At 40.4% G+C, this 19189-nt stretch overlaps 1 protein-coding gene across 2 annotated transcripts in view; it reads left to right on the forward strand.

The window, feature by feature from the left end:
* Positions 1 to 408: 408 nt before the first annotated feature.
* LOC142388530 (rap1 GTPase-activating protein 2-like) overlaps positions 409 to 19189 on the forward strand; it is a 114799-nt gene continuing 96018 nt past the window's right edge. For both annotated transcript variants that reach the window (XM_075473896.1, XM_075473898.1), the window contains exon 1: positions 409 to 635. In XM_075473896.1, coding sequence (XP_075330011.1) covers positions 595 to 635 — 41 coding nt within the window. In that variant the 5' untranslated portion in view covers positions 409 to 594. The remainder of the gene's footprint in view (positions 636 to 19189) is intronic.

A 19189-nucleotide genomic window follows, 5' to 3' on the forward strand; every position in this document is an offset into this window, starting at 1 on the left:
TTTATTCTTGTTTTTGTTGTTGTGGTACATTTTTCTGGCAAATAAAACCACAGTTAGTGCAATGTTGCCTTCACTGCCGTTAATGATGGGTCTAAAGCTCTCTTTCCCCAGGGTCATGGTCTTTGAACTTTTAAGTGCCCTGACCTCTGCCTCCACATCCCCATTAATTTCCTCTTACTCTCTGCTTTGCTCTTTTAGTTGCTCTTTCTCTGACTTTGACAAAAATCAAACCCTGCTTTCTCAGCCTGACTTTTACTTGTGTTTTTCCTCATTTGGTCTTTGAAGGCTTTAAAGGAGTTTAGGCGTATCCCTCTCCATGGCAACACTGTCTCCCATTCTTACACACATGCACACACACACACACACACATACAAACGCACTTTCTCGCTGCCTCTCATCTCATGATTCAGCCCAGCCCTACGCTTCATCGCTCCCCATACCCTCCCCCTGTATGCGCTCCCTCTCCTCTTTTCCTCCCTTCTTTCTCTCTCAGCTTGTTTCTCCTACTCTCACACACAAGACACACAAACACTCACGCTCTCCTTCCCTCGCTGCTGGTTTACTGCTAATGCTGCACCGTCCACTGGCTGCGAGATGTTCACCCCAGCTTCTAAAGGATCTGCAGGGGAGTCGAGGTAAGGCTTTCACACTTGTTTCCTCTGGAACAGAAACAAAGCGGAGATGTTCATGTTGCATGGTGTTGGCTGCTGACAGGGGCTAACTGGAAGCCAAGTGACTGATGGGAAGCATGCCAGTGTTATTTGTGTGAAAACTCTCAAGCTGTTGTGGAGGGCTTTTGTTAGTTACAGGTTATCTCTGACACATGTGATCTGCATCCTCACCCAATCAAGTGAGGTGAAATCTCTTCCAATTTTGATTTGATTTGATTTGATTTATCTGTTTTTTTTTATTTGTATGCATTCGTTTTTGGACTTGAGTGAAATATTGCTGTTCGTGGGATTATATCTATGTGATTATGTGAGTGGTGCATGCTGATAAAAAGCCCTTGGAAGCCTAGTGGCACGCACATTGTCTTGCCTGTTGTTCTGCAACAGTGCTGCAATGTCTTACTATGGTGGCACATTCTCTGACGGTTTATGACACCATGTTGTGTTAATCTGTGTGTGTGTTGGGGGATGGTTTGTGGGGATATGAAGTTATAGGTTTTTTGCATGTGTGAGTGGGTGGATGAGAGCAGTATTTCTTAATGTTTTCATAAACTACATCAACGCCACTGTAAAATATCCAAGGCAAGCAAAAGACAAAACACCATTCAGATATGAGAGCCAGACTATTTGTTACATCATAGTAATACTATGAGAGAAAAAACTTGCGTGTTTAAATAAAACGTGCAATTTAACTGTCTTGAAATGAACCAATGATCCTTCAAATATTTGAGAATTTTCGAATAGTGCATCAGTGGGGGCTCATTCGTGATATTATGCATACAGCACAGAGTGGGTGCGTGTTACATCTAAAGACTAAACCCCCCCTTAGGAAACATAATTCCCATTGTATGTTAGTGCCAAGGGAGAAACTCGGAGAGATGGTGTTTGAGTCATGGATCTGTTTATCTCAACAAAGCGCTGTGAGTCTCATGTAATCAGACATTAAACATCTTTCAAGACACCTGGTGAATGCTGATCTAATGGGAGCTAATTGTTTTCATTGGTTTTTATTATATAACGTCTCCTGTTCTAATAGATTCTTTATAACGCTTGTACTCATTATGCATGTCCTTGAATTTGCACTTTAAAGAATGAGCCTGAGTGGTACTCCTGGGAGTGAAAACAACAAATATTGCAATAAAACGGTCATTCTTGGCTGAACAATGTTGGCAAAAGAAGACGAATGCAGCAGAAACAGTCTTAGCAATTAAAACATGCAGATAATATTTAATGCCACATTTGAATCAATTTTATATATGAAAAAATTTCTATAATTTAAAAAAAAAATGCATAAATGTGCCTGTAAAATATGTCCAGAAATAACTAAATTGCAGTAAAACAACTATGTACAGAAGAGTTTTTATATGACTTGCTTAGTAGACGTGGTTTTTTTTTTTCATAAATAAACACCGATGCCTGAGGTCCTCATGAAATGTATGTGTTTTGCTTTGGTCAAATACCACTCACAGATACAACAACTTGAAAATGATGAATTAACAGCTGTTTTCACTGCAACCGTAGGGCATTGGAGCATACAACTCCTCTCCATTTCACCCCACCTCCTCTGCAGCGTGTTAACTTAGATCTTACTTGAAGGTTCTAGCTACCATGCTGCAAGCATGAATTGGATCCAATTCCATAACCCTTGATGCACATTTTTTACAATTCTCACACCATACTACCATACAACATACATACAGCAATTTTTCTCCAATACTTATTTTGATCTTATCTGCTATTTTTAACTGAAGTTCTTGTTTCAAACAGAAGAGGCCAGTGCATTCAATGAAAAAATTTTAAAAAATAGGACTTCCAACATCCGACTGGGAAAAAAAACAACGAATGCCGATTACAAGTGGGATTTCCTGAGTCAGGATATGAAATAATAAGACTGGTGCTCCTTGGCTCCTCCTACAGTTGTGGGATGTAACACCACTGTCAATAGAAATCTCCATGCTAGCTCTGCAAATGTACAGCTATACATATGAGTTTGTTGTGATGTTAAAGAAGGCACAGAGACAACATAAAAAGCCCACAAAAAATGTCAAAGGAAACCGTAAAGCTAAATGGTCCGGTTCCAGGCAAGACACCAAAAGTTGTGAACTGAGGTATCTAAAGCCCCGGGCGCTCCAGAGCTGTTTCAGGCCCGGGAATGTGCATAAGTAAAAGTCAAATGTGCAAGAGTAAAAAAAAACTTCAAAATAAGTCAGAAGCAAATAATTTTAAGGTTCACAAATTTCTCTAGTGGTGCTTGTAAAATATCAAACTGTTAGTGGAAATGTGGTGTCAATAGCAAAGCGAAAAGCAGAGGCAATTCCAACAATTGCAACATAGTTTAAAACTCTTTTTATTTACTCCACTTGTTATGTTCCAAGGGTGTGGTTACCTCACTGAGACGCAGCACAAAACCATAAATAAAGCTGTCCTTAAGAAGCGTTTGGCATTCAATTGGTTGATGCAACAAGGATATGATCCAACGCACGGCAGCAAACCCGCAACAGAATGTCTGAAAAGGAAAGAATCAAGATGTCACAATAATCCAGTCAAAGTCCAGACCTCAACAGGATGTCGGGGAAGGGTTAGTTTGTGTATGTTTGTACGTTGCCTAAGAACACACTGTCGTGCTGGCTGTCACTGAAATTAGTTTATATCACACAGTGTATTTAGATACATTACCTGGTCACACAGTGTGCAATTTAATGCAGTATACAAAACGTAATAAAGCTATTCCTCCAGTCATGCCACAAACACTCTGGCTCTCTATGTATGTATAAGTACTGATTCCATAAATCCAAGAGGGAAATTGTTTGTGTAGCTATATGTTAGAAAACGATGCTATTAAACAATGCTTTCTCATAAGCAATAATGGACCAAGCTGGAGATGTGTACAGCGTAACTCATAGTAATGCATCAATACCATTATTGCTGAGTTTTGTTGTATGTAATAACCTCATTAGATCATTCTACTCGGAGACCTACATCTTTGTCAAGAACATGTCAATAACGCATCAAGAACAGTACGTGGCATTCAGTGTAGCAAAGAGGACTCGTGTTGTTCCGGAAACACACAGCTACGGCTTTTCTGAATTACAGAACCTAAGTGTTCAACTTGAAAGCATTCAGTTGACAAAGTAATGGTGTAATAATAAGGCTAACCTTTCAGAAAGTAACAAAAAGCTATTTTTTTTCATGGCTGTATGTTAAATGTGTTAACTGATAGAAGTTGAGAAGTACTGAATCTGTCACTGTTTTGCTTCAGGATGGAGACAACTTGCCAATAAATTGTGTCATTTGTCATCAAGGATGTCTTAAGCTCAATCTGGGAGCTTTCAAGTACAGTATTCGGTCTGTGATTGCTGACTTTAGAGTTCGGAGCATTTAAATTGTCACATCAACCAAAAAGGGCAAAAAGGGACTCTTGACACAGCAGTCCCAGACTAAAAGGCTTGTCAACTCATCGTTTTCCAGAGTCGAGTGGACGATTCATCTTGTCAGCAGCACTGTGTACCATCTGCTGCTTATTCCTGCTCAAAAATAGATGGTGGCTAATCTGTTCCGCTCAGGTCAAAATGAATTCAGGGATTTGTTGCATTTAAATGTGTGAGTATGTACAGAGATGTAGGGATGGGCGTAATGTGCATGCAGAAAATGAAGGTTTTTCTTTTCTTTTATAATAAATCAAACCTAAACATAACCAGGTAAAATATACATTTATAATGCAAATGTAAAACAAGCACAGTTGACCAAAGTGCTCAAGGCAAGGCAAGGCAAGGCATCTTTATTTATATAGCGCATTTCATACCACAGGCAACTCAATGTGCTTTACATAAAGACAAGGCATTTAAAAGAACAGCATAAAGCAGCAATTTAAAGAGAAAAAAAAATAGAATAAAAATTAAAAACACAGTTAAAATCAATCAAAGAAGAGGGGATAAAGAAAGATATAAACTCAACCATACGCACACCGAAAGAGAAATGTTTTTAACCTGGATTTAAAAGTGCTCACAGTTGGGGCTGATTTCAGTTCTGCTGGTAGTTTGTTCCAGTTGTGTGCAGCATAACAGCTAAAAGCTGCTTCACCGTGTCTAGTTTGAACTCTGGGCTCCACTATCTGACCTGAGTCAGCAGATCTCAGAGCTCTGCTGGGTTTATACTCTGCTAGCATGTCATTCATGTATTCTGGACCTAAACCATTCTGTGATTTGTAGACGAGCAGCAGAACTTTAAAATCTATTCTGTATCTGACTGGGAGCCAATGTAAAGACTTGAGAACTGGGGTGATGTGATCTGATCTCTTTGTTCTGGTTAAAACTCGGGCTGCAGCGTTCTGAATGAGCTGCAGCTGTTTGAGACTCTTTTGGGGGAGTCCAGTCAGAAGACCGTTACAGTAGTCAAGTCTGCTGGAGATAAAAGCATGAATCAGCTTCTCCTGGTCTGTTTGGGACATGAAACCCTTAATTCTGGATATGTTCTTAAGTTGATAAAAGGCTGATTTGGTGACTGATTTGATATGATTGTTGAAGGTCAGGTCTGAGTCTATCAGCACGCCGAGGTTCCGGACTTGGTCTTTAGTTTCTAGAGACAGTGACTCAAGATGTTTAGTGACAGCAAACCTCTCCTCTTTGTTGCCAAACACAATGACCTCAGTTTTTTCTTGATTTAACTGAAGGAAATTTTGGTTCATCCACTTTTTGACTTGCTCTAGGCAGTCGCACAATGACTCTATAGGACTGCAGTCATCTGGAGACAGTGCGAGATATATCTGTGTGTCATCTGCATAGCTGTGGTAGTTGACTTTAGAGTTCTTCAGAATTTGACCCAGAGGCAGCATGTATAGAGTGAACAGAAGGGGTCCAAGAACTGACCCTGAGGAACTCCACATGTCATAGCCACTCGATCAGATTGATTACTTCCAATAGTCACAAAATAACTCCGCTCCTCCAAGTAGGACCTGAACCATTCTAGGACTGTCCCGCTGAGTCCTGCCCAGGTTTCCAACCTGTTCAGCAGTATACTGTGATCCACAGTGTCAAATGCAGCGCTGAGATCCAACAATACCAGAACTGACACCTTGCCTGAGTCAGTGTTCAACCTTATGTCATTTAACACTTTAATAAGAGCCGTTTCTGTACTGTGGTGAGGTCGGAAGCCTGACTGAAATTTGTCAAGGATTCCACTGGAGTTCAAGAAGTTACTGAGTTGATTAAAAACCACTTTCTCAACAATCTTGGCTATAAAAGGAAGATTTGAGATGGGTCTGTAGTTGGTTAAAATGGAAGCATCCAATGTTGTCTTTTTTAGGAGTGGCTTGATGGCAGCTACTTTTAAGGGTTTAGGAAACGTGCCTGATTGAAGTGAGCAGTTTATTATTTGCTGCAAATCTGTTTGGACAGAGCTTACAATAGTTTTAAAGAGTCAGATGGCATTGTGTCAAGACAGGATGTCGATGGTTTAAGATGCTGGACTGTTTCTTCTATGTTTTTTTGGTCAACTGTATTGAATTCTGACATCATAGTTGATTGATTCCTAGGTGGTTTTAAGGATTGCGTCATTTTATTATTTTGCTCATTTATGTTGATATTTAGCCTTATAGATTTGATTTTTTCATTGAAAAAACAAGCAAATTCATTGCATTTTTCTGTGGAACAGAGTTCTGAAACTATCTGTTTTGGGGGGGTTGTCAGCTTATTAACCATAGCAAACAGAGCACGAGTGTTGTTGATGTTCTTATTAATCATTTCAGATAAGTGTTGCTGTCTAGCCCGGAGTAACCCGTGGTTAAAATTACAAAGACTTTGTTTGTAGAGGTCATGGTGAATTTGAAGTTTAGTTTTTCGCCATTTTTCGCTCTGCTTTCCTGCATTCTGTTTTCAAGGCCTTTACCATAATAGTGTTCCTCCATGGTGTTCGCTTTCTGCTCAAGATCATCTTATTTTTAACAGGTGCAACAGTATCCATGACATTTGAGAGTTTCAAGTTAAAGTTATCTAAGAGTTCATCAACTGTCTCTGCACTCGCAGTTGATGACATAGGTATAACTTCCATAAACTTAGCACTGGTATTCTCATTTATGTACCTTTTTCTAACAGACACATGGGTTAACTGAATGTTTGGAGTTAACTGTAAGTCAGAGAACACACAGAAATGATCAGAGAGCGCCAAGTCCTTGATATCAACAGAAGAAATGTCAACACCTTTAGAGATAACCAGATCCAGTGTGTGGCCTCGAGTATGTGTGGGTCCGTTCACATGTTGAAGGAGGCCAAAAGTGTCAAGTAGAGAGCAGAGTTCTTTGGCATTAGTGTCCATGTTATTGTCCATGTGAATGTTAAAATCCCCAGTTATGATAAAAAAGTTATAGTCAGTGCAGATAACTGACAGCAGTTCAGCAAACTCATCAAAGAAAGTTCCTGGGTATCTTGGTGGTCTATAAATGATTAGGAAGATAACTTTTGGATCCCCCTTTACAAAAAAACAGAGATATTCAAAAGAGCTAAAATCACCAAGTAAAATTTCTTTGCACTGAAAGACTGATTTAAAAATGGCGGCAACTCCCCCGCCCTTCTTACCACTTCGACACTTATTGATAAAACTGAAATTTGTTGGTGCTGCCTCATTGAGAATGGTCTGGAAACAGCTACATTCAGTCAGCCATGTTTCACTAAGAAATAAAAAGTCTAGATTATAGGTCATGATCTTGTCATTTACTAAGAGGGATTTGTTGGCTAGTGATCTGATATTGAGTAGAGCTAATCTCGTGGAGACAACAGGTGATACTGGTGTGTTTCGGGGTTGACATACTATATTCAATAGATTGGTAGATTTAACTGAACCTTTTTTATTTCTCACCAGTTTGACCACTTTTCTGTTACCTGTCATCACAGGGATTGAAAAGGCTGTCTGAACTCCATAGGGCCCTGACTTTATCTGGGGAAGAGCATTCTTGATATCAGTATTACAGCCTGGACCCGGCACATATCAGTCAGACTCAGAGATATGATGATTCAGAGGCGGTGGGGGGGCTTGGTGACTTTGGTTTGAGGGTTGTTTCCAACGTGATGGACGTGGTGGAATGGGAGGGGCTGGATGAGGTGGGATGTTAGGGGGGAAGAATATGGGATTTTGGCGTGGTGTCAATTGTATTCCAATATTGAGAAAGCTCTTCATCCTGTCCGGGAAATCCAGAAGTGAGGAGTCCAGACTGAGTGGAGAGTGCTGGGGGCTGGGTGGGGTCCGGGGGGGCGAAGGCTGGGGGTTTCCCACTGGGGCTGGGAGAGACTCCGCCTGTTGGACTGCCGGGGCTGGTGAAGACTCCGCCTGTTGGGCTGTTGGGGCTGGTGAAGACTCCTTATCTTGGGGTGAGGCTGATGACGTTGCAGACTCCTTATCTTGGGGTGAGGATGATGACGTTGCAGGTTCTTTCTGGATCTGCTCTCCTCCATGGTCAGTCCTTGTCTCAGCGCCCTCAACAGAACATTGTCCTATCTGTCCTTTTGGATCGTTTTGTCCCGTCTCGTCCTTGATAGGGGCTGCTGGTGTGTGACGCAGAGAGTAAAAAATGTTGGAGCTTAGCAACTTAACTCCTGACTTGTTAAGGTGAAATCCATCTGCCTTAAAGAGGTGCCTGCGTCCCCAAAAGATGTTGAAATTGTCAATAAAGTTCGTTGAATGAGCAGCACACACGTCTTTGAGCCATCTGTTTAGCATCATCAGTCTGCTGAATCTCTCATCTCCTTTCCAAACTGTTGGTAGAGGTCCACTGAAAAACACCTCTGTACTTGTGCATCGAACTTTGTTTACCAGGTCCATAAAGTCTTGTTTTAATACCTCCGATTGTTGCTTCACAACATCAAGGGCTCCTGTGTGTATGATGAGAGATTTCAGTGTCGGATGCTCAGCAACAATGTCCAGGATCTTCTTTGAGATATCGGACACCATGTCGTTACTAAAACAGAGTATTTTGGTGTTTTTCTTGCTGCAAAAACGTTTTATCTCATTCACAGCTCCGTCACCCACTATCAGAGTTTGAGGCCCAGTGGTTAGCTCTTTCTGTGGCCTTTTAGCATATAATTTAGCCTCATACCTTTCTCCGGTCTTGGGAGATGAGCGTTCTTTTGGAGAGTCAGGATTTTGAGAAAGTGGAGCAAATCTGTTCTCTAGCAGAATTCCTGTGTCTTGTGGCAATTTGCTCCTGGTTTTGGTGGTGGTCTCGGTCCATCGTTGCTTTTTCTTTGGTATCGGGGTAGAGACATTCCTGGCCACTCGGAGTCATTGTGGGTCTCCAGGTGTTGGGTTCTGCCTGATAACCGTCTTCCCACATCTGAGGGAGGCGATTTGTAGTGTTTTGGCTTAGCACCAAGGGAGTTCCAGGGATGACTGGTTGAATATTTTCCATTTACACCAGGCTCCTGCCGTGTCTCGGTGGTCCCAGTTAGCTTCCTGTTAGCCTGCTCCCTTTCAGTGTTTTGGGATACTGGCAGAGTAGTTTCATTCCCATATTGTCCATTTATCTCCACGTTCACTTCAAGCCGATTAATTTTTGTTTCCAGTATTGCTATCTTCTGGAGTAGCTTGTGGTAATCGTCAGTGGAAAAGGGAGGCATCTTGCTGCTAATTAGCTTCAGTTAGCTGAGCTCCTCCAAAAGCAGGAAGCTGCAACGGAATTTCCACACGACAGTTTCCAGATGACTTTCTGATAAAAATGATTAAAAAAAAAAAAAAAAAAAAAAAAAAACAGAACATAACACTGATAAGAAAAGAGAAAACTAAAACATAAAGGCAGAGACAGTTTGAAAACATGTAAAAGCAAAAAATGACAACACCAAGTAAAACCTAATAAGACAAAACCTTCCCAAGGACAACAAATATGGCTTAAGCTGTTTTAATCGACAGTGGAGGGCTGTTCCACAGCTTTGGCGCTGCCACTGTAAAGTCACAATCTCCCTTATTTACTAACCTCATCTATATCACTTATATTATGTAAATGGCTGCATCTCCTCTATCTTTGCTACTCTCTGCTATCCTCTGGCATTATCCATCTACATTCGGTGTGTTTTTCTGGTCATTTAAGCTCATTTCACTGACTTTACTGCTCTCATTGTTCTCGTACAAGCTATCGTTTTACCTCAGCTCCCTTATTTTTCTTCATAATATTTCATCTTCCTTTATCGCTAATGTATACTTTGACCCAAACAGGGTTCTAATCTCTATTCCCCCACCAACTTTTGTGATTAAATCAAAGCAAACTCTGATATAGTGAAAAATGAGTCACTAGCTGCGGAGGGGATTTACTTCAATCTGCCGCAGCGTGTTTGTATTTGTGTGTGTTCCCATTCAGTGAAAAATGAAATGCTGTGAAGAAATTGCCCTGTTCTCTGGGTACACCTGATTGAATTATTTTACCGTGGGCTGAGCTTTTCCCCTCACGGGTGTTTATTCTATAATGTTTGTGGGATTTTGCACCTTTGTTTGGCTCACCAGACCTGCAGTGAAGGGAAGGCGTGTAAATTAACTGGATGCTTTACTCTGATCAATGTTCCTGGAGGTGCAGTGTGTGTGTGTGTGCGTGCGTGTGTGTGCGTGTGCGTGTGCGTGTGGGTGTCCGTGTGATCTGGAAGAGGGGGCGAATGGGTTGGCCCGCTTTCATTAAAATCCACCAACAGAGAGAAGAACTATAGGGAGAAAAGTAGGAAAATAAAAATAGAATGAAGCAACAGGAAGGTTTAGAGAGAGCGAAGGCTTTGAAGCAGGAGGAAAGGGAAGATACAAGGATAGAAGGAAATGCCAACAGAACAAAAAATGTATATGAAGATATTGTGCACTTCTCTTTGATCCAAGAAGATTATTAACTTCTATTGACACAATAGAACATTGCAACGTTGGGTTTTTGATGATCGAAAAGGTTCATTCGATAACAGCTTCTTCACTTCTGCAGAGTTGTAAATAACTAAAGAAAAGCACACTCTGCAAACTCTCACTGAAGTTTGTCAGATAAGAAACTGCAGCATTGCACATAAAATCCACCCGTCAAGTTATCACACATTTTTATTTTATTTTTTTTACAACAAACACCAGCCATTTGGAGTTGAAAATATAGTTGTGGTCGGACAGAGAGCTGAAGCTTCAATCGCAGCTCAAACTGGTCAGTTTTTGTTATGTTATTGGTTTTCCGTGACCTTGTTCTTACATCCCATTTTTTGTATTCTTCGGGTTCTCCAGTGAGAGGCTCTCTCGTGGAGTTGCACTCTCACAAGTGGAAATGCAAAGAAGGCGTGGTGTGCAGGAACGTCTGCCTGTAGAATACAGGACGCAGGGAGCGATGCAGAAACTAAACTGTAGAAATTTCTGTGTTTTTCTTCAACACACTGAGCGCAGCAGATAACGCTCACTGCTTTGTTGATATCAGTGCTACATGTATCTGAACGTGACCGCAACAGTGGGGAGAAATTGGAAAGCAACAAACAGGTCAGAAGAAAAGTGAATGAAGGAGCAATTCTACCCAACAAGCACACTCACCTGCACACAGGCAGTATTGTGCTCTGGATTATTCGCTGCAGTGCTTGCATGTTGTCTCACCAGCTGATGTTCCAGAGATTTTCAGGGAGGGCCTGATGGAAAATCTACATAAGAAATCTGGAGCGAATACTATCTTTTACACCTGTGATCTCTCAACACAGTTCCCCAAAATTACTAAAAGCCACCATTCAAAGGGTTAATTTAAATAGGTTTCCACTGGGGGTTCCCCTTAAAGGGATAGTTCGCCTCTTTTGACATGAAGCTGTATGACATCCCATATTAGCAATATCATTTATGAACATTGACTTACCCCATTGTGACCCCAGCCAACTACCTTCGTCAACGCCAAAACGAGGCTGGAACTCGGCTCACAGGACGCAGTGGGGGGGGGGGGTAAGTCAATGTTCATAAATGATATTGCTAATATGGGATGTCATACAGCTTCATGTCAAAAGAGGCAAACTATCCCTTTAAGCATTCTCCAGTTGACAGTTTTATGCTTTGTACTCCATTTCAACCACCGGGCTCCACTGGTGTAAAGGAGATAATGACTAAATAGCTACATCTGGTTCAGAGATAGTATTTCAGCAGGGTGGTACGGCTATTTTCCTGACTTTAACAGGTTTAAAGTTTTTAAACACCCAGCAAGACAGTGTGTCCTCAGCCAACATGAAAACATACATAAACCGACGACCTGTTGAAGCCTTGATGGTTGAACCTCTCTAGGTCAAAAGGGTACAGTTGCTCGGTTCTGTCAGAGGCTAGTTCAGCTGTTGTCATGGTAATGAGAAGCCGTCTTTCTTAAGAACAACCACAGGGTGAGCAGTTTCTCACACGCCCAAACCAAACCAATCAGTCTCTGCCCAACTAAACAGCCCGCTCTCATGACAGGTGTTTCAGTAGGGGTGAGAGAAGGGCCACTGTGCTTAAACCAACAGATAATTTGACCAAAGCCTGTTGTGCATATCATTTGATAATACCTCAGGAAATTGTGCCAACCTGTTAAAAAAAAAGGCCATAGTATGTTATATCTCCTTTAAAGATGTCCTTGTGCATGCACATTGATTATTTGCTTTTCTTGTTGATTTGTGCATTCGCATTTGTGTGTATATCTATCAAAGGTAAGCTGATATGGCAAAAAATGCCAAGACACCACTAGATTGTGCTGTTATTGTTTGGTGACAGTCGCTCTCCCTCTGCGGTTTGTGTGTGTCCCTGTCAGTGCAATAATTGATGGTGATAGATGTTGATTAGACAGGAGCCATTAAAGCAGGGCTTCAGCTCTGTCTCTATTTCAGAATCCCTCCTGGAAAACCTCATATGACTAAGTAACCTATTAGGGAACGCAGAAGGGAGAGCTGGGTGGAGGGAAGGAGAGATAAATGAAGAAAAAGAGAAATCTTTCTGGGCACATGTCACCCTCTGGGAATCCATCTCATGGCTAAATGCCTTATTACACAGTGGGAAGAGAATAGGAAGACAGAAGATGCTGCGAGGAGGGAACAAAAGTAATAAAGATGGCAACATCACATCTCTTCTAGAGTTTCACGGCCACAGGTGACAGAGAGTTATTGAGGGAGAGATAAGAAACTAAAATGAAATAAAACTAGATTCATCAGAGAGAGAGAAAGCTGAGAGAGAAGTAAGCGGGAGCTGTTGAAGATATAAGATATATAAGGTCGGTGACATGTCAGAGCATTAATTTCCTTTACACATGTCTAATAAGTAAAAAAGAAAGCACTCACTCAATTCAGTCAATTCTAAGGTTCTGTGTATTAGTGTACTTATTTAATAAAATTATTGAATCCTTCCCAGGTCTTAGAAATACATAAATACAACCTCAGACTAACAGCAGCACATGATGTATTACACTATGTAACACTATTCATCTAACAAAAAATACACCTCATGATTAAATAGCTTGTAGAACCAGACTTGTGATGTTGGCAAAAATGTGATGTCATAGTTTTCAGTGTGAAATTCTCTGTCTCTCACATTGTTGTGGAGGAATTTTGGCCACTCTTCTTTACCACATTACTTCAGTTCCATTCAGATTTGTGTTTTTTGTTTATGTGCAGCTCTCTTAAAGCAACAATGTTGTGAATCTAAAAACTTTGTTCCTTCTGACTCATTTTGAAGTACATCAACTTTCCTTATGCGCATTCCTGGGCCTGCAGGGCCTGGAGGCTGAGATGCAGCAGTTCACAACTTTAGTTTCCAGCCCAGCACCTCACTGTTTAGCTTTAGGGTCGCTTGACATTTTTTGCTGACGTTTAAGGGTCTCTTCAACGTGACCAAAAAAAAATCATGTGTGTGGCTGTACATGTGGAGAGCTCACATGGAGATTTGCTTTTTTATGATTGTGGTGTTACTTTCCACAACTGTTAGGGGAGTCAAAGAGCAACAGAAATTGTGGTCTGTACATTTGCAAATTGTCTTAAAAGTTTTCTATTTGTGAATAATCTTTCTCATCGAAGAATGATTAACTCCAAATTGTTTGGAAATGATTCCTTCCCAGATTGATGGGCAGCAGCAATAGCTTCTTTAAGATCATTGCTGATGTCTGTCCTCCTTGGTATGTCGTACATGTGGGTCGACACACACTTGAAAGCTCCAGACGAGCACACTGACTAAACTTTGCTTTTATAGAGGTGCTGACACTTGCTGATGATCAATTGATCACGTGCCTTTGATTAGCAGCACCTGACTGATAATCTCTTCATTCCTATGGAAGCAGTAAGGGTGTACTGAGTGTTTCACACAATGTTACTGTATTCCACTTAGCTTTATCCTGACACAGTGTAATATATCATGTGTTGTTTATCTAAGAATGTATTTACACAATATATGAACTTTGTAAAGCTCAGAATATCATTATGTTTTACTATATTACAATATGTTCTGTTTGCAAACGTAATCCTTGTTTTAATGTCTAAATGGTGAATTAAATCACCAAAACAGAGGAAACTTCATTGTCTCCCCTTGGCCGTGAAGATATTGTTCTCATATGTGGTCTAATGTGCCAAATACCTGTACAGCATGTGCTGTACAGTGGCTATAGACTCTCTGAAAGACATATATCAGAAGAAAACTGCTGATAATCCATTTTCAAAATGTTTCTTTCTCATGCTACTAACCCTCCGTTATGTGAAATGTGAGGTTTTAATACTTGAGTGAATTGAACCTTTACTCTTTAAGACTTTCCAGGATTAATGTGGCTTTAAAGGATTATCATTATTATAGGGTCTTACAAGTGGAAAACAATTTAGCAGACATACATCAGAGACGTAATCCAGTTAAACATAAGAACCCTGTACCTTTGTGTCATTCAGAATAATTTGTTGAATTAGTGATACATGAAGGACTGTGAAAGCTAATTTCAAGTCAATGTTTCTTTTTGATGCTGTGTTTACTCACTCTCATTTTTCTCAGTGCAAGAACTCACCTTATCCAGCCCTCCAAAGCTTTATAGCTTTCCAGAGTTAGTGTTGTTTCAGCTGCAACACATCAACAGAGGAGCAAAAAGCATCTAACTGGACTCATCTGACAAATAACATCTGACAGTGATAACGTCCTTGTCTGAAACCAGAAATGACAGAGTGGCCCATTACACAGAATGTATGCGACTGTGCATCATTATACTAAAAACAATATTCACCATGCAGGCATGATAATATTTCATGATGCTATGTGAGTGAAGTGAGACTTTTATTTGCTTATTGCAGAGATGCTCATGACACAAAACAGTGCTGGCTTCAATATTTGCTTCAAACAACGACATTGCAATGCAGTCTGCATGTTGACCTAAAGACATCACCCAACTGGTTGCTGTTGGGTGATGTCACCCCGCCCACTTTCCAACACTTGTGGTAACAGAGAAGGGCCGTGTTTCCTGTCATTCAGTGAGGTTCAGGACACTGTTCAGGTCTGCAAGTACTCTTTCAACTGCAGACTCATTTGCATATTCAGGCACATATTATCTGTCTGTCTGTTTATTTAGTTGATGAAAACACACACCTGCCGTGGCCAAATCAAGTAATTTATTCATTTGTATGGCAAAGAACCATGACTCGCCTCTGCTTGTGACAGGATAGAACAGGATAGATGGCAATGTCACTGTCTGACACATTGTCTGATCGCCCTGCACCGCTCTGTAGCTGTGTTAATTCACTAATTGAATTCAGTATACTCATCTATTATCATGGATTATTCAGAATAAGGGAATGTAATATTCTTCTGTGTTTGTGCACACAAGAGTTTCCTAACTTTACCAAGTGAGCAAGATTGAGAAAACAGTTAACATGCAAGAGGGTGCGCTGTGTTCTCCTTTTTCTCTAACTTTGATGGTTTCTCTATCAGTCTGACTTTAATGAACACTGCTATCTATTAACCACTAGAGGGTGAGTGAAGACCACACTCGATATGCCAAATGATGGTATATACCTTATTCTGTACCATAATCACCACTGCGTGCATTGTTGTTATTTCTTTAATCACTGTTCCTCTGTCCTATTCTGTATTTCATTTTTTCCCTCACTTGTAATGATAATCACTACACAGCAGTGCCAGACTGACTCTCATGTGTGCGTTTGTGTGTTTCCACACAAAAAAGCAGGCACACCACATTATACCTGTGGAGTGTTTTATCGCTTTTAATCAGTGCAGTCTCATCAGGATCGAGAAATGGACTGCCAACACGTCCCGTCATCCGCTCATCAGCTTCGGTGAAAGGGGGACAAAAGCTTTTGGATAATTCAAATATCATTGTAAAAGCATTGACTATGATAATGTCCATCATATTTTTGTTTGTTTTTTTCTTTTAGCTCGGCTTGTTATAGAAATTAAAGTACTATTGTCTTGGGGGGTGTTGAGGTCTTTACAGTGCTTTGCTTTATCAGGTTCATATTTTTGTACTGGCTCAAAAGGGTGTGTAACCTGAAGACTGGTGTGTTTATCTCTCATTTCCAGTGGTGAAAGTATTTGACTAGAGAAGTTATAAATATAGTGTTATTACAAAAAAACACCGACTATGCATAATTATACAGAGGAAGAGCCAAACCTGGAGCATCTGCAACTGTTCTTGAATGTTTTCTGACATGTCCTCCAACAAACTGCTAGCTTCTGTAGCCTCCTCTATCTCCATCCCTGTTTTGATTCCCCGCTTAATCTTTCAGTCAGAAAAGGGAATGGCAACAGATTTACAATTCTGTTATACAGCAAAATACAGAAGGTTTTACCTGACCATGATAGGCTTTACAGCAGTGTGTAAAAGTGTGATAGTAAAAAGATGCTCTTTTATCCATAGATTCTGCAAACAGCTGAAATCAGTGAAGAAGACACCAAATAGGATTTTAGCAATGAAGTTATCCAACAATCAGCCTGCATGATGATCTTCTGGTTTATCTATATGATCTGAGTCTGATACTGGTGGACTTAGGAGAGAATTTTAAAAGCTAACTTGTGTGCAAGGAAGTATTGAGAGCAAGAGAACAGTGACCTATGCTGAGGCTGAGAACTGAACATGGCTGGCTCATCTCCCAGGTGTCCTACTCTCCAACGGTTTCTTGGCAAGAACTTCAGCCTTTGCTGTGTTTACTGTTTCACTCACTAACTAACCTCCCATCCCTCAACACAATTGAAAACAAGGAAAATATCTTTCTGGACAGCAATACTCCCTCCTGCTGTCAGTTTGGTGTGAAGGCAAACTGGACCCTAAACTTCACCATTTCATCTTGAGGTGCAAGATGGTGAAGACTAGCGCTTGCTGGTTAGCATGCTAACCACTAAGGATATGTCCGCAAGTCTTTATAAACAATAGAATGAATTAAAACATCAACTTAATACCACTTTATGAAATGATCAAATAGCTGAATGTATTTGAAAGTGATATAAATGGTTTATATTCTGTATATTGGCCGAAAAAGGAGGTCAGATTTAGCATTGAATCAGAATTTTTCACAACTCTGACTTGTTAATTACAGTAGCAGATCTCACACACTGTCACTGCCAAAGTGTTTGTGAGCTTCCTTGAATTTGTAACTCAGACAAAGTGCATCCACTCAGTCCAAAAATGTAATATTCACTGTCCGGAAGCACAATGAAACCTAGCTCCTTGGATTAATGACCTCTATGCACCAGAGGTGTGACCAGAATGGCATGTGTGGGTGGGCAGTTAGCTCATCTGGGGGGGCAGAAAACAATACCTGAAAAAAATCGGTGGAAAACCACTACTACAACTTCAAGCATAATAATAATAATAATAATAATAATATTAATAGTAATTCAATTCAGTAATGAAAATATGGTCACACTAGCATAAATCATGACCGTCAATTTTGTTAATAGTGTGGAAATTTTTTATGAAGTTTTTTATTTATTATTTTGTAAAGAAATGTAGAACTTGCATGATGCATGCAACCAACAGCAAGCTATCAATGAAATCAAAGGTATACAACATGATTACTACAGGAGAGCTAGAACAAATCAATAAGTAAATGAAACGAACAAGCTCAACTCAACAAAAACTACTACCACTACTTTGTGAAAAGATGACTGAGAAGAACGAAATAGGAACATGAATCGAAGTTGTCAGGTATTTAAATTTGGTTGACGAAAGCTCAAGCTGCCCACACATGCACTGTATGGGCTTAAAGTAAACTCCCGCACAGCGTTGTGCTATTTGAATGGAGGAGGACTGACAGACACGTCCCCTATTCAAACGAACCAACTGGAAAGCAGTTTTGACAATTGTTCAGCCCCTTAACCCCTTCGCCATGTTGCAAATATGTCCTATTTTGGAGAGGTTTTTAGACCAGGACTTTAGGATGCAATAGCTTTTGTTTAACATGCTCCACATTCTCCATTGAGGGTTTAAATTCAAGTAGATACTTGGGGCAAGACATCCAGCCAACTCTAGCTTTTTATTACCTTCATTAAGTCTACATTTCAGATCATTATATACAACAAAAACATATGAAAATGTGAAAATCGCCTTTTTTTTCCAGCAGCAAGCGGTTAAGGTTACGGAGGGGGGGAAACACGATAACAAAAAAATAAATAAAACTATAAACTTTGCAGACATATGTTTTCTTAAAGGGACACTATGTAATAAATTAAGTCATTTGTTAGCTCAAATCAACATATTCATTCATAAATTAGTCCTCATTGGTGTAAAATTATCTGTCTACAATCTCACTTATCCTCCTGAGTGAAGAATAACTTGTCTGTATCTACATAGAGCGGGCAAGCTCTATGGAGGCCGCCATTTCCTTCCGGTCAATGAAAAACGACGAAGTGCCGAGAGGGACATAAAGCACTTCGAATCGCGATTTCCCCACCAGGCTTGCAAGCGGAAATGACATCATTGTGACGTCATTTCCGCCGAATGGCTTATTACAGCCGCTAATGGTAAATAGATTTTATCTCGTAAATTATCCCACTAATAATGCATTGATTGTTACCAAACTTCTGCCATAGTACACATAGGCTCTTAACTCACAAAACGAGGCATTAGAAAGTTTGTAAGTTTACCGGGTGTTTATTTAAAAGAACAATTTCCAGCAACTACACACTGCTGCTAACGCTAACGCTGCGTCGACGTCACTTCCGGTAACTCCCGGAATATGACTAATTACATTGCTTGCACACCAAAGGCTATGTCAACTTATGTTATCTGTCATCTGTATTTATAATGTTATTGTATGTGTGTTATGTAATCGTTTGTACTGTGTGTCTTGATTTCTTTTTGTTTGTATGGACCTTGAGTCTGAAGCTATAGCTTCTTGAATCTTGACACATTCCGCCTGCCATTGTTCAAGAAGTTGCAGCGCACATTTGAAAACGCGAGGCGCTACAGAGCAAATTCATTCGACTTTGCAAAATAAAATTGCACCACTAGATGGGGGAAGAAATTACACAGTGTCCCTTTAAAATCACCCCCCCCCCCCCCAGTCCCCCCGTAGCCACGCCCCTGCTATGCACCATGTCTCCTCAGATGAGGTAGTACA

Source organism: Odontesthes bonariensis, chromosome 9, assembly GCF_027942865.1.
Source record: "Odontesthes bonariensis isolate fOdoBon6 chromosome 9, fOdoBon6.hap1, whole genome shotgun sequence".
NCBI classification, from domain to species: domain Eukaryota; kingdom Metazoa; phylum Chordata; class Actinopteri; order Atheriniformes; family Atherinopsidae; genus Odontesthes; species Odontesthes bonariensis.